The sequence below is a fragment of the Eleginops maclovinus genome, chromosome 4 (genome assembly GCF_036324505.1).
Source record: "Eleginops maclovinus isolate JMC-PN-2008 ecotype Puerto Natales chromosome 4, JC_Emac_rtc_rv5, whole genome shotgun sequence".
NCBI lineage: Eukaryota > Metazoa > Chordata > Actinopteri > Perciformes > Eleginopidae > Eleginops > Eleginops maclovinus.
Genome location: NC_086352.1, coordinates 29576312 through 29591056, shown reverse-complemented (window position 1 = coordinate 29591056; position 14745 = coordinate 29576312). Strand labels below are relative to the sequence as shown.

General features: G+C 39.4%; 1 protein-coding gene across 1 annotated transcript in view; it reads left to right on the top strand.

The window, feature by feature from the left end:
* The first annotated feature begins 423 nt into the window (after positions 1 to 423).
* abcc12 (ATP-binding cassette, sub-family C (CFTR/MRP), member 12) overlaps positions 424 to 14745 on the top strand; it is a 30880-nt gene continuing 16558 nt past the window's right edge. The window contains 9 exon segments of the mRNA XM_063882140.1: positions 424 to 495; positions 4511 to 4572; positions 4825 to 4985; positions 5867 to 6013; positions 8001 to 8148; positions 8572 to 8808; positions 11016 to 11189; positions 11458 to 11605; positions 14581 to 14729. Of these exon segments, the coding sequence (XP_063738210.1) occupies positions 4516 to 4572; positions 4825 to 4985; positions 5867 to 6013; positions 8001 to 8148; positions 8572 to 8808; positions 11016 to 11189; positions 11458 to 11605; positions 14581 to 14729 (1221 nt within the window). The 5' untranslated portion in view covers positions 424 to 495; positions 4511 to 4515.

Genomic DNA, 14745 nt, shown 5'->3' with positions numbered 1-14745 from the left:
CTTTATTGATCATTTCCAATAGCAGTATAAGTACAGTAGGAATTCATGAAGTGTATGCTCACCTGTTAGAGTTAATCTACCAACTATGTCTAAAGTTATAGGACAGCATATTTTTGGATGCTGCTTAAAATCCTGATATGAACAGATTTGTTCTTCTTCGCACCTAAAAAACACACACATATAAAAGTCTCCATTGACCCCCCCCTATACACCGTGTGTAGACTGGACTAGCTATGAGGCTTCCTGAAATGCTATCAACAAACAAAATCACCCCACTCTTCTTGATCAAGTAACATCGTACTAACTGTTAATGGTATTGGCAGTTTGACCGCATTGTCCTCCTCGGTTGAAAAGGGGAGTTTACCTCTGAACAGGCAGACCTTTGATCTCCATAAAAAGCCATTTATGTAAGCCAGGGTAATATGTTGCTGCAGTGTATGCTTTAGCTCCAGTCTCCACAAGCTGCCCAGGGTCTTCCTTCTCCTCCACACAGAGGTACTGTTACTTTATACTTTCACTAAACTCAGCTATCATTGGTTTGAACACTTTTTAGTTTAGGGTCTTTTTAGTTAAGTTAGCTGATATCAGTTAAGGTTCTCGATGTGTCCTTGTTTTCCGGCTGTGCAAGTATTTGAAATCACTTATTTCACTTATTTTACCCATCAGTGTCAACAAATACAGTAGCTAGTCATTATGCAAAAACATACAAACCATTTCACTTGACATTCAATTATTTGAAACAAGCCGTATAAGGGATAAGAAATAAGTTATTTTATTTACATACAATGAATTGCCGGCCACAAAAGCTTGATTTTATCAGATATCTTAAAGGACTGATCTATATTTCTGATGGTCTCACGTGCTTTTAGGTTGTAGAAAGTCCTCTTTACATATCGATGTTATGTTCTGTGACAGGTTTCAAAAACAAATAAGGATTTGTACATGGAGAATTAGGAGAGCCATTAGTTAAAAAATTGGGAACTTAGTATTCCAATTTTAAAATATTTAGCCCAGTCGCATAGTTTTGGTTTACACATCATTTGAGTTTCCTGGACTGGAAAACAAATTTTAAAAAAAGGTACTTCATACTAACAGTATTCACCCATCATGCATCACTGTGGCCACATAGACTATATCTACATTATAAATGAAAGTTTAAATGTAATCATTGTTTTTTCTTTTGGAAGCAAAATTAGCTTAATAATAACAAATCCCTTAATGAATGAATCATATGTTTTCACCTGTGTTTAAAAAGCAATTGTTTGGTTAAATTGGTTCGATTCCCGACCCGTGGTCCTTTCCGGATCCCACCCCGACTCTCTCTCCCCACTTTGTCACCCTCCTATCCAATTAAAGGCTAAAAGCTCCCAAAAATAACTTGAAAAAAAACAGTGATGTGTTTTGACTATATGCAATTATTAGGTGTAGGCTAGGTTTTAGCATGAGCAGCTTATATATAACGCGGCTGTATATATATGTATGTGGTCGTCATGCGTTTCAAATATAGCTATGAAATCTTTGATCAACATTTTTGGTCTGAGTATTGATCACGGTCCAGACAGTCATCTCAGGCCTAGAATGCTGTGACCCTTACCTGCACATACCTATAAATAGTACTGTCTGCAGTTTTGTGTCCATTTAAGACTTGAAGTTATGAGGTGGGGTGTTACTCCTGATCATAAATCCTTTACAGATGCTGCATGTAAAGTTGTGAAGTATTGAGTATCAGCGTTTTGTTGGTTTTCCTGTGCAAGGGTCACACAGACTCATCACCATGAACATGCATTTCATTTTGCTGTGGGAACTTTGACACAGTATTTACGAGGGACAAATGGGGAGGGGGTTCTGTAATTCATTGACACAATTGCATCAAAGACATTTGCTTTTTCTAAGTTATTATGTCACAATAAATATATAGAAGCAGTCTCAACAATCTTTAAAAAATACTTGTGAAAAATGTAAATAAAGAAAAGGCAAAAACAAAAAAGGAATATAAGACATAAATAGTGAACATTTTAAATAAAATGGATAAAATATAAATGTAATACAATATAGCTTTGAAATGGAAAAATGCTGCTTTATCTGTAAAGTATGTATTATAGGGGGAATACAGAAACCTCAAAAGTAAGAACAAGAAACATAAGATCATACCTAATGAGTTACACAGTAGGGACGTTGCCAGTGCTAGGGACAGTATACCAGCAGGAGGAAAATCTAAAGAAAATAAATCAGTAATCAGTAAATGTAGTCGCAGGGAGGAGGCAACACAGTTCAGAAGAGCAAAATAAAAGAGAGGCACCTACATTAAGAAAATGCTTAAAAATAAATAAATAAAATAAGTTAAATTGATAATATTACTAAACAAAGACTTTCAAATCAACTTTGACATTATTTTAAGGCGAATCAATCTTAGTATGGAGTCAATAACCTCAGCCGAGGTTAGTAACCTGCTCAAACTTGAATTATAAAGTCTTATGGCCTGCAGCCGTGGTGCAGGAAATAAATGATTGGTCGCTGTACTATAGTGCAGTCCTGGAAGAAGTACTCTATTTTTTTACATTTTACTTTTAAGTAACATTGCTAAATTGTAAAAATACTCAAGTAAAAGTCCTGCTACTTAAGTTAAAGTGCAAGCATATCAGGATCAAAATAGTTCCAAAAGCTAAATAATTTTTATCCATAATGGCCCATGTCCGATCAGACCTACATTACAGGATCATGATTATTGATCCCTCAATGTGTTGACCACAGTCGGTAAATGTAAAGCTATCCTTTCTATGGCTTTATATACTGCTGTTGGATATTTGAACCTATACTTCACTATGTCAAAATGTATTTAAATGATATCATGTTATTAGCTAACAATCTATAATTGAAAAGAAACATGTAACTAAATCTCAGATAAATGCTGTTGAATAAGTAAAAAGTACAATATTGGCTTCATAAATCTAGTGGATAACAAGTATGCTACTAAGTAACATAAACTGAAAATACTCTTGTGTAAATGTTGTATCCGCCACTGCTGTTGTGCACACGTTAAAAGTCACATAAAGAGGTATTGCTACAAGAGATTATATTCAGTAACTCCAAATATCAGCCTATAGTATACATTAAGGCTTCTGTCACGTTCTGTCTGGGTTTTCCTGTTTTATTCTGAAAAGTGTGCACTCCCCTAGTTATGTTTGCTTCTACCTCCTGTCTCTGTGTTTCCCTCCTGTTTGATTGCCTGATTGTGTTCACCTGGTGCTCCTGTGTTTTCCTCCCTCCCCACCTGTGTCTTTTCCTTGTGATCACTCCTCAGGTATTTCAGTTCTGTTCCTCTTTCAGTTGTTGTGAGATCCTCGTCGAATTTGAATGCATTCCCTAGGCAGAGAGTTCCGCTGTGTTTGCCGTGTCTTTCCTGCATTTGGGTCCTGCCTGCTTCGCTCCCCCTGACAGTTTTGTAGTCAACAAATACCAGATAACTATCAGAACGAAGCCCTATTTACATGATTTTGTCAGATATCTTTAAGACTGATGGTCTTACATGCTTTTAGGATGTTGAAAGTCCTCTTTGTAAATAGATGCTATGTTCTGTGACAGGTTATGTTTGTGACAGGTTAGGTTATGTTATGTTTAGTTATGTTTTCACCTGTGTTTAAAAAGTAATTGTTTGGTGAAAACAGTGATGTGTTTTAACTATATGTAATTATCTAATAGTATTAGGTGTAGGCTAGGTTGTAGCATGATCAGCTTATATATATAACACTGCACTACTGTATGTGGTCGTCACCCTGTGTCTTTCCTGCATTTGGGTACTACCTGCTTCGCTCCCCCTGACCGTTTCATATCCAAAAATACCAGATAATTATCAAAACATAGCATTATCAAAGCGCTAACTCTGTTTTAAACTCTGTCAGAAACAAAGTGGCAGCATTTGTGTACACCTAATGTAACTCCAGACAGATTCCTGGTTCAGAGACAACAACTTGTCCGAGGAGCTGCATCTATACTGTCAGTTAGTAACTGCTGGCTTAATGTATACTTCCTCTGTGGGCTCCAGCTAGCAGGATGTATTAGCAGGGTGTTTGTATACAGTATTTGCACAGCACAGCCTTCGTTATAGGTCAAGGCAACAGTATTTAGTAAATCCATCATTGCTCTCTGAGGTGAGATTTGTGCTGTGTCTCAATTTGGAAACGTCCCATAGCTTAACAGTGGCATATTAGCCCACCATTGTTGAATCTTGTTTTTCTGTAGAGTATTCTATATCTGTGCGTAATTGTTGGTCGGTATAACATTTCTGTTATGAACATCACTGTGGTCTTTAAAACAAGTATGACAGCTGGTGAAATATTAGCCTTCCCTATCCTGAGCCTCACCATTAGGATGCAGTTGTTCCAAAGTCTGGTGCTGCTGAATGACAAACTGTTATAGGATACATATTAACGCTTTTAGAAATATTAGGCTACAAGAAATGTTTCCACCCCTGCTGGCTGTTGACATTGCATGCTTACTGCCCTCCAAACAGGAAAAATGAAGCATGACTATACTTTGGACAAGGACAGTCAGCCTCCTGGAAAAGTCTCTTTTGTAAGTATAAAACACACAGCAAGTTTTCAGCAGAGCACTCCTGGCCTCTTCACATATTGCTTCCTTTGCCGGAGACCTTTTCCTCTACTATTGTTTCTCCTGCATCCTGTGTTTGTGTGGCAGATTTGTTTGATCCACCTTCTGTGACTTTTTAGTTGAAATATTGACAAAAGGTCCCCTTTCTTTCTGTCTTTCTCTCCCCAACATCTCTGTTTTTTTCTCCCTGTCTCTTTCGTATCCGTGACTCTGAAGACAGAAGATGGTGTCCGACAGAGAACTGAAAGTGCGGCCTCCAGTCCAAAACATACTGTATCGGACAACAGACAAAGATCCCCCCCAAGACACCCCACCTTGTTTGGAAAATACAACCACAGCATGCAGACCTTCAAGCCCTTCCGCTGGTCTTCATCCCAGTCAGTGTTTATTTACATCACTTTTCCATATTGATGCCTTCATAAATTGTTTGATTCATTTTGCTAACCTTTTTATACATGACGCCCACTACGTTTGACAAAATAGTAACCTCAGAGTCTAGAAATTGAATTGCCTTAAACCTGCAGTGTCTTAAATTAACCAAAGGTTGCAACAACAAAAAAATGACGAAACGATTGTATAGAAGTCTATGAGAAAATGTTCGAAGTTCTCACCTGGTTTATTAGGGCATTCAACTTTTTCCTGGTGAGCTTATGGTCTTAATCACCAGTTTCAAATCCTTTTTAATATATGGTGATCTTCACTTGGTAAATCAGGTTTCCGTTTACAAGAAATAGACAGAAAAGCAGACTATGTTTCGGGGGGGGGGGGGGGGCTATCTTGTGAATGAGAGTTCACCAGCAGGGTATTGTCAGGTGTTGGTACCGTCCTTGTTTTCTTCTTATCACTTCAACCCTTTCTCTGTGTTTTCAGTTCATGGAAGTTAATTCTAGCAGTTGGGTCATCTAGAAATGTCTTCATTGTTAGGTTGTACTCAGCTTCACCCTCTTGTGACAATATGTTGTGTCAAAAATACAACATTTCAGCATTCAAAACCGTAGTCCAAAAACCAATGGGTGACATCAAGGCGATCACAGCCCTTTCTTTTATCCAGTTGTCTTCTGAAGTGGAGAGATGCGTAGCTCCTGCTATATAAAATATAAAAGAAGAAAACAACATGATCTTTTACAAAAATAAAATTACAGTGTGATCTTACAATCTATACTTAAAGGATGTATGGTACAAATACAGTAATAAGCTAGTTCTGTTAGCCACTACATATTTGAACCTGTTTCATCATGGATGGTGTTTCATTGTCCAGGTCCCACCCTCTGGACAATGCAGGCTTCTTCTCCTTCACAACCTTTATCTGGATGACCCCCATGATGTGGGCCTTGTTTAGGAATAAGCTGGAAATGAGTTCTCTTAAACTGTCGCCTTTGGATGAGGCCCACAGCAGCGCAGAAAGGTCAGACACTCTTCTTGCTGATTGGGAGTTGGGGGGTGGGGAGACACTTGATGTAGATAGGGGAAAATGTAAGTATACAGTGGTATGCAAAAGTTTGGGCACCCCTCTGAGATTTCATGACAATTTGCTTTTCCTTTATAATAGAAGATCACAGCAACAACATTTGTTTTCCTACAAAGATGTAGACGTTTTAGTGTTTTCCAGACCAAAATTCTTAGGGTAGCATTACATAGTTTTATTATAATAAAATAAAATGCAAAAAATGGGATGTGCAAAAGTTTGGGCACCCTTATAAATAGCATTCATTTCAACACCTGTACGGATTTATAGCTGACAGGTTGCTGCACAAAATTGCTTTGATTAGCTCATTAGACCTTCAATTACAAAGACAGGTGGAACCAATCATGAAAAAGGCTATTTAACATAGGTAATAGCTGGCTGTGCCTGGCCTAGGTTCTTTCTTAGGGAGTGGCAAGATGGGGACCTCAAAACAACTCTCCACTGACCTGAAAGCTAAGATAATCCAACATTATAAATTAGGAGAAGGGTACAAAAAATTATCTGACAGGTTTAAACTGTCTGTCTCCACAGTCAGAAACGTAGTTGTGAAATGGAAGGCCACAGGAACAGTCCGTGTGAAGGAAAGATGTGGTAGGCCGACAAAAATAGGGGAAAGGCACAGGCGAAGGATGGTGAAAATGGTCACAGAGAAGCCACAGACCACCTCCAGAGAACTACAACAACATCTGGCTGCTGATGGTGTAGTTGTTCACCGTTCCACAATCCAGCGTACTTTGCACCAGGAAGAGCTCATTGGAAGGGTGATGTGCAAAAAGCCTTTCCTGAGTGTTAATCACAAGAAGAGTCGCATGAGGTATGCAAAAGCACATCTGGACAAGCCAGAAGCATTTTGGAACAAAATACTGTGGTCAGATGAGACCAAGATTGAGTTATTTGGTCATAACATGAACAGGTATGCATGGCGAAAAAAACACACTGCATTCAATGAAAAGAACTTGTTGCCCACTGTAAAATTTGGTGGAGGATCTATCATGTTATGGGGCTGTGTGGCTAGCACAGGTACTGGAAAACTTGTTAAAGTTGAGGGCCACATGAATTCCTTACAGTACCAGGAGATTCTTGACAAGAATGTTCTAGAGTCAGTCACAAAGTTGAAGCTACGCCGGGGTTGGATTTTTCAGCAGGACAATGATCCTAAGCACCGATCAAAATCCACCAAGGAATTCATGCAGAAGCACAGGTACAATGTTCTGGAATGGCCATCCCAGTCCCCAGACCTTAACATCATTGAAAATGTATGGATTTATTTGAAGAAGGCTGTCCATGCACGGAGGCCAAGAAACCTGACTGAACTGGAGACGTTTTGTGTGGAAGAATGGGCCAAAATACCACCTGCCAGGCTTAAGGGACTTGTCTGTGGCTACAGGAGGCGTCTACAGGCCGTTATTGCAGCAAAAGGAGGCAATACTAAATATTAATGGAATTATTTCTTAGGGGTGCCCAAATTTATGCACATGCCTATTTTTGTTTGAATGCACATAAACATGTTTCTGTTTGACCAATAAAAGTTATTTCACTACTGAGATGTTTCTGTTACCATAAGGTATAACATATGTTAAAATGAAGTTGCTGCTTCAAAAGCTCAGCAAGTGACAAACTGATGCAGTGGTTTTCCTAAGGGGTGCCCAAACTTTTGCATACCACTGTATATATGATATCACAACATTTGGATTACAAATTAAATAATATGTTTATTTAGGGAAATAATTCATTATCTGAGGAAATTTGGAGGCACAAATAGACAAAGTTGGTCAAATAAACAACAAGTCCACGATGTTTTAGAATCAGAAACGCCCAAACCATTCATTTGACCAATATTTTGGTCTTTTCAGAAAAACAGGGAACCTGTGTTGAGTGTTTCACAACGTAAAGAATTGACCAGGCTGATTGTTTTCATTGTGCACAGGCTTCAAAGACTCTGGGAGGAAGAGGTGGCTAAAGGAGGCCTGGAGAAGGCCTCTTTGACCCGAGCTGTTCTCCGCTTTCAAAGAACCAGGCTGATTCTGTCCGTCATTGTCGGCGTCCTCGCCATGGGAGCAGCGTTTGTTGGCCCAGTAATTATCTTAAGATTTTAAATATGAGCAGTACCAGTGCCACCTCTATTGATTGTAAAAAATACTCCACTAGTAGTAAAGTCATGCATATAAAACGTAAAAAGTATTATCTGTTGATAATTGATATTGAGCCTTAAAGATTTGTTTAAATGTGAAAAGTTTAGAAAGTGATTACGCTGCTTAACTAACAGACATCGTAAACATGAGAAGTAGGGGGTGTCACACAAGCCAAACTATTTGAAGGTGCAGTGCTTGGAAAATAACAATGTACAGCTAAGAAACACACACAGTATAAAGACACATTTTATTTGAAGTGAGTTAGTAACAGGTACTTATCCACAGTGAGAGTATTACCTGAATGGTTTTCAGAAAGGTTTTTTTCATGCTCTTTTACGCTGGTACTTACCATTTCTATCCTCCTAGGCTATCTTGATCTATGAGATCCTAAACTACACTGAGGCCCCAGAGCAATACCCACTATTCCATGGTGTAGGTCTTTGCTTTGCTCTGTTCACCTCAGAGTTCTTCAAAATCTTCTTCATATCCACGCTGTGGGCCCTGAATTTGCGCACTGCAGTCAGACTGAAGGGGGCCTTCTCTACGTTAGCCTTTCATAAAGTCATCTCTCTGCGTGGGCACAGCGGCATCTCAACAGGAGAGGTAAACACCGGGTTGCATACTTAATTCCTACATTCCTATTATATAGGGTAGCCACCATCATTTGTGATATCTTTGGGGGCAGCGTGTGCCGTAGGAAATAGTGTAAAGAGTTTATTATGAAAGGTAGTAGATCTATATGAAAGTGTTTGAGATCAGTGGTTCTCAACTGGTCAAGCCTCATGACCCACTTTTTCCGTCGTCAATCAATCACGACCCAAAGTTTTGAATTACTGCAGCAATGTATATATATTCATGCAAGTCAGATTATATCACTTCACAGAACTAAAGTATGCTTTCAAAAAAGTTCAAACTGGTGATGGTCATCACGTTTTCTAGAATCAGAATTGAACTTCATGAAATAAAAAAGGCACATATTTGTTGTATTAAATAAAAAGACAGACTTGGGATCAATCCTGGAAACTCAACACACGTAAAAAATGTGACATGTTGAAAACCCAACCCCTGAGATTTTTTGAAATACAAACATGTAAACTATGCATTCTGGTACACTCTGAGAAGCTAATAAATACTTGTTTTATTACCCGGCATATTTAATTATATTTAATGCCATTTATCTTTTGTTAGTTTGAGCTGACAGCTAAAGCTGCTGCTCCTCACAGAGAGAGGAGAGCGGCTGTGGGAATTACTTTACATTGTGGAAAAGGGTATATCGCCACCAAAATCAAAATGAAAGACAGCCTACACATTTTTTTCCTTATTATAAAAAAAAGAACGGTAAATGACATGGATGTCTAATGAGTAGTTCTACCGCAAAGTAATTCTCCGTGGAGACTTGCACCAACATGCCGTAATCTTGATTCTGATTGGGCAGAAGACTCAAGAAGCATCAGCAAAGATGTTTTATTGAGAAGATGATCACTATGTGACTGCAGTTTTCAAAACCGTTTCTGTTTTCCGACATCCAGTCAAACCGCTACTGTACGCACAGCATTAGAAATTCCTGTTTTCAAAATAAAAATAAATGTTTCACTTGCATATCTGCGACCCATTCAAAATGGGTCCGCGACCCACTTTTGGGATGCGACCCACCAGTTGAGAACCATTGATTTAGATGATTCTAGTATGAAGAAAGCACAACTCTACCATGAGGAAGCTTTGTTGGTTATGCTGGTTATTTAAAAAGAGACCAAACTGCTGGCACCAATTACTGTATGTTCTTTCTCCAGTAGGAGCAGAAACTTCAGCAGTATTATGATGATTTTCAATAAATCAGAGTTAGTTTCCCCCCCATGTAGGCTAATGATTAATCACAGACTAGTGTTTAGCATTTGTATTTTTGGTTGTTGATAATACGATCAAGGGATGTTAAAAAGAAATGCGTGACAAACTGGTAGGAGAAATCTGAAAATTCTTGATAGTTTTTATAACATATGGCAGACAAGGGTTCTAACAGAGGGAATTTTTGTGTCAATCTATTTGTAAAGCGCAATAATTCATAAAATACTGCCAACAGCCATAAAAAATACAATGTCCTTACCTGGGAAGTCATATGGGGAGAATCTATTACCATATTATAATTTTGCTGGATTTATTGTTATTATAGTGAATGTTTTCCAAAGTCAAAGTCCACTTTATTGTCAAAATGTCCACGTGTTAGACATACACACAATTGAAATACCGTTTCTGGCAGTCCCACAGTACAAATACAAACAAGAACATATAACAAAGATAAGAGCCTAGAAAAAAAGGGGGGAGTAAAAAGGGGTATACAAAAAAAACTAGATAATATATACATATGTTAGACACAGTCAACACAGTTTGACCGTAGTGCAAGAAGTTCTTTAGTGCAAAAAATACTTTGTGCAAAGTACATTTTCAGTAGCAGCGGAGAATAGAAAGTGACTGGTGCTGGGTGAGGGACGGGTGTGTGAGGGAGGGGGATTAATGTCCTGGATTAATGTTTCATGGCATTTAGAGTTTTTCTGCCCAAAATCATTCCACCAAAGCATCCCTCGTGATGTATTTCATGTTACATAATGTACTTTTCCAGTATTTGTTATCAACATTTTATTTGATAGGATCTTCTTCCTGTTTTTCATCTAACTTATTCAATCTTTCTTTTCTTTTTTTTACCAAACATCATTGTCATTACTATATCTAATTCTCCCTCTATGACCATTATAAACTTGCCCAATGAAATCTTGGCAAATGTGGATTAAAGCCTCTCCTCTCCCTCTCTTGTGCAGATGATAAGTGTTTTGACCAACGATGGCCACAAACTATTTGATGCAGTATTGTTCGGGAGCTTCGTGCTGGCCTCCCCGGTGCTTTTCATAGTGTGCATTGTCTATGCCTGCTACATTCTGGGCTACACCGCACTGACTGGAGTCGTTACCTACCTCATCTTCATCCCAATACAGGTGTGTGCTGCACAATAACTTCAAACAAAAGACTCTACATTAATCCTATTTTAATGGTGGCACATCACAGTTAGAGCTATAAAAGGGTACATCACAAAATTGAACAAATATGATAAGCAAGAAATACATTTACATATAGGCCAAACATATTTAATGATTGGCAAGAGGGTTTGGAAAGATTGTTTTTACTAGCATGTAGCATATATATATATATATATACTTTTTTTGAATTGTGACTTATATTAACTGTCTTTTTTTCTGCTTCCAGTTTGGGCTAGCCAGGCTCATTAACGTATTCCGATGGAAAAGCATACGAATAACAGACTGCCGTGTTCGCACAATGAATGAGATTCTCAACAGCATCAAACTTATCAAGATGTACGCCTGGGAGGATTCTTTTGAGAAGAAGATCACAGGTATGCGTGTTGACTTTGTCCTACAGAAAAAAATTATCTTTCTTGTTAACCAAATGTCTAAAGCAGGGGTCTTCAACGTTTTTCAGGCCAGGGACCCCCAAACTGATGGAGAGTTGGAGCAGGGACCCCCTACTATTAATATGGCATACAATTGTGTTTTATATTAAACGGGGCCTAGTGCAGTGTGTAAACATAGATACTGTTATTGTACATTCAATACTAAGCTATTCAAATAATACACAGGTTAATATATTCATGTTTTTATTTTAAACAAGTGCAAGGTACAGTGTGGCCGTACCACTGCCATTTATGAACATATATCTTGCTGTTGTCTGTGAATGGAAACAGTATCCATGTCTTGTCCCTGCGCCAGGAGTCAGCCTCAGAAAAGTAGTGCCCAAATTGTCCCTCGAGCGCCTCCAAATGCGCAAGAATTGCTCGTGTAATGGGGGGCGAGAGCACAGCAGAATCTCCCAGCTCATCCACTGATGGAAACATGGAAAATATTTCCTCCCCGATGCGCTCCCTCCACCTTTTGATTTTTTTTTAGAAAGCCTTCCATTTTGTCATACAGTTGAATGGCATGGGTATTGCGGCCTTGCATTGAACTGTTCAGTTTGTTCAGCTCAGCGAAAACATCAGCAAGATAGGCAAGTTTGGTGACCCAAACATTGTCACTGAAAAGTGCAGCCAGCTCTGTGCGCTTTTGGAGAAGTAAAAACTCCCGAATAGACTTGCGCAATTCCAGCACACGTGACAACACTGTTCCACGTGAAAGCCACCGAACCTCGGAATGGTAGAGTAGCGCAGTGTGTTCTTCTCCCTCAGCAGCACAGAGATTCGAGAAGAGACGTGTTTGCAATGCGCTCTTCTTGACTAGGTTGACTACTTTCACTACCGAGTCCATGACATCTGCCAATTCAGCGCTCATATCTTTGGCAACAAGTGACTCCCTGTGTAGCATGCAGTGCGTCCAAATCACTTGCGGAGACACATCCCTTACAAGCGCGATTAGTCCACTTTTTAAACCAGCCATGGCTCTTGCACCGTCAGTGCACAGCGCAATACATTTTGTCCACGGAATGTCATTCTCTCTGAAAAAAACATCGATCACTTTGAAGATTTCAGAACTGGTTGTGCGTTGAGGGAGGCACTTACAAAACAAAAATTCCTCCTGCATTTCCTTATCATCGACAAAGCGCACAAACGCCAGAAGCTGGGCGTCCTTCGACACATCTGTTGACTCGTCTAATTGTAACGCAAATGCATCTGCCAACCTCAGCTTCTCTATCAGTTGCATCCTCACATCAGATGCCATCTCGTCTATACGGCGAGCTATGGTTGTGTCCGACACTGGAATGGTTTTCAGTTTATTAATGTCAATATCATTTCCATACATGGTTTTACACATATCGGTTGCTGAAGGCAATATTAAATCCTCTGCAAGTGTGTATGGCTGTTTCTTCTGGGCAATCCGAAGAGCAATTTGATAAGAGCATTTCAAAGCTAGCTCCCCAACTTTGGCTGATTTTCTGATCAATGTCTGTTGACCTTGGAGGGATTTGAGGCTAGCTTGGAAGTATTCAACAGGTTTGTCTTTTAAGTGGCTGTGTGTTGTCTCCAAGTGACGCTGCAGCTTTGATGGCTGCATAGATTCATTTGAAAGAACAGTAGAGCAAATGACACACATTGGAAACTCAATGCCATCTGTCTCCTTAAAGGTAAACCCGAACTTCAGATAATGATCTGAATATTTTCGTGTCTTCTCCCTTTTGCGCTTACCCTTATTAGCTGCAACATCTGCAGGCGCAGCAGGTTCTGCCTCGTCACTTGCATGTTCACTGGTGGATGGTATCTCGCTTGTGCTTGTTGATTTTTTCGCTCGAGTTACAAAACGATCCATTTTATATGTATGGTCTTCTCAATAATGTCGCTGCGTGCATCCCTGTGTCTGGGTCTTCAGGAAACTGGGGCCTGAATAGGCTCTCGTCCAATCACGGGGAACCTGACAGAGCCAGCGCATAGACATAATATTATGTCTATGAGCCAGCATGTGTCACACGGCCTCGTGATTGGCACATCTGCCTCCATTTTTCCGTTCGCTATAATATTTTGGATTTGTGTTGTGCATTTAAAGACATTGCAATTTGTGGGAAAAAACGGTTTGTAAAAAATATATATATATATATATAAAAAATTGTCTAATCAACCAAAGATTTCGCGACCCCCCTGCAGTACCTCCGCGGACCCCCTGGGGGTCGCGACCCCCCTGTTGAAGACCTCTGGTCTAAAGCATCACTCAAACTGTCCACTAAACTTTGTTTTAAAGAAAATATGAATCAGGAGATGTTGTCAATTGTAAACCGCAAAGTATTTAAACGGGCCCTATTAAGCGACTGTTCAGGTTTCATAAATGTTTTGTCCTTCTATTTGACATGTTTCCATGCTAGAATGTTAAACACGTGCTTTATTATTGTCATACTGCCTGTGCTGCAGCACCTCTTTTCAGCCTCTATCTGAAACCTGAGCCCAGTCTGCTCTGATTGAAGATCTATCCCTTAGCCTATCACGTACAATGTGTTGTAGCACTAGCCAATAGAAGCGCTAGTCTTGCAGAGTGATGTCACCATGTTGTGGTTTAATCAATTTTGATGGAAAATCACATAGCCATGCTGCCTAGGCGGAGATGACGCTGCAGCTGCCAAATAAGACCATGTTGAATGATCTGTCTCTCAAAATGCTAGTTGGAATGAGCTCCAACGGGCCGTTTGCTCGAGCAGTCAGCATTAAGGTTTAAAATGTATTTATTTAACTTAGTTCTATAAATCTGATATTCTGATATGGACTGTTCTTGTGCTCACAATTACATGCTTTAAAGTGAGGTACATTATAATGTATAATAGCATTCTGAATATCTTGTGAGAATACAGTCTATTTAGCTTTTCATCAAATATGTGATGTTGCCTCTTTTATAGACTTCAGGAAAAAGGAGAAGAAACAACTGCAGAAGGCCAGTTACGTCCAGAACGTCAACGTCAGCATCACCACCATCATCCCCACCCTGGCCACCGTTCTCACCTTCATTGTTCACACATCACTGAAATTAGAGCTCAACACACCTGATGTGAGTACCGCAGCAG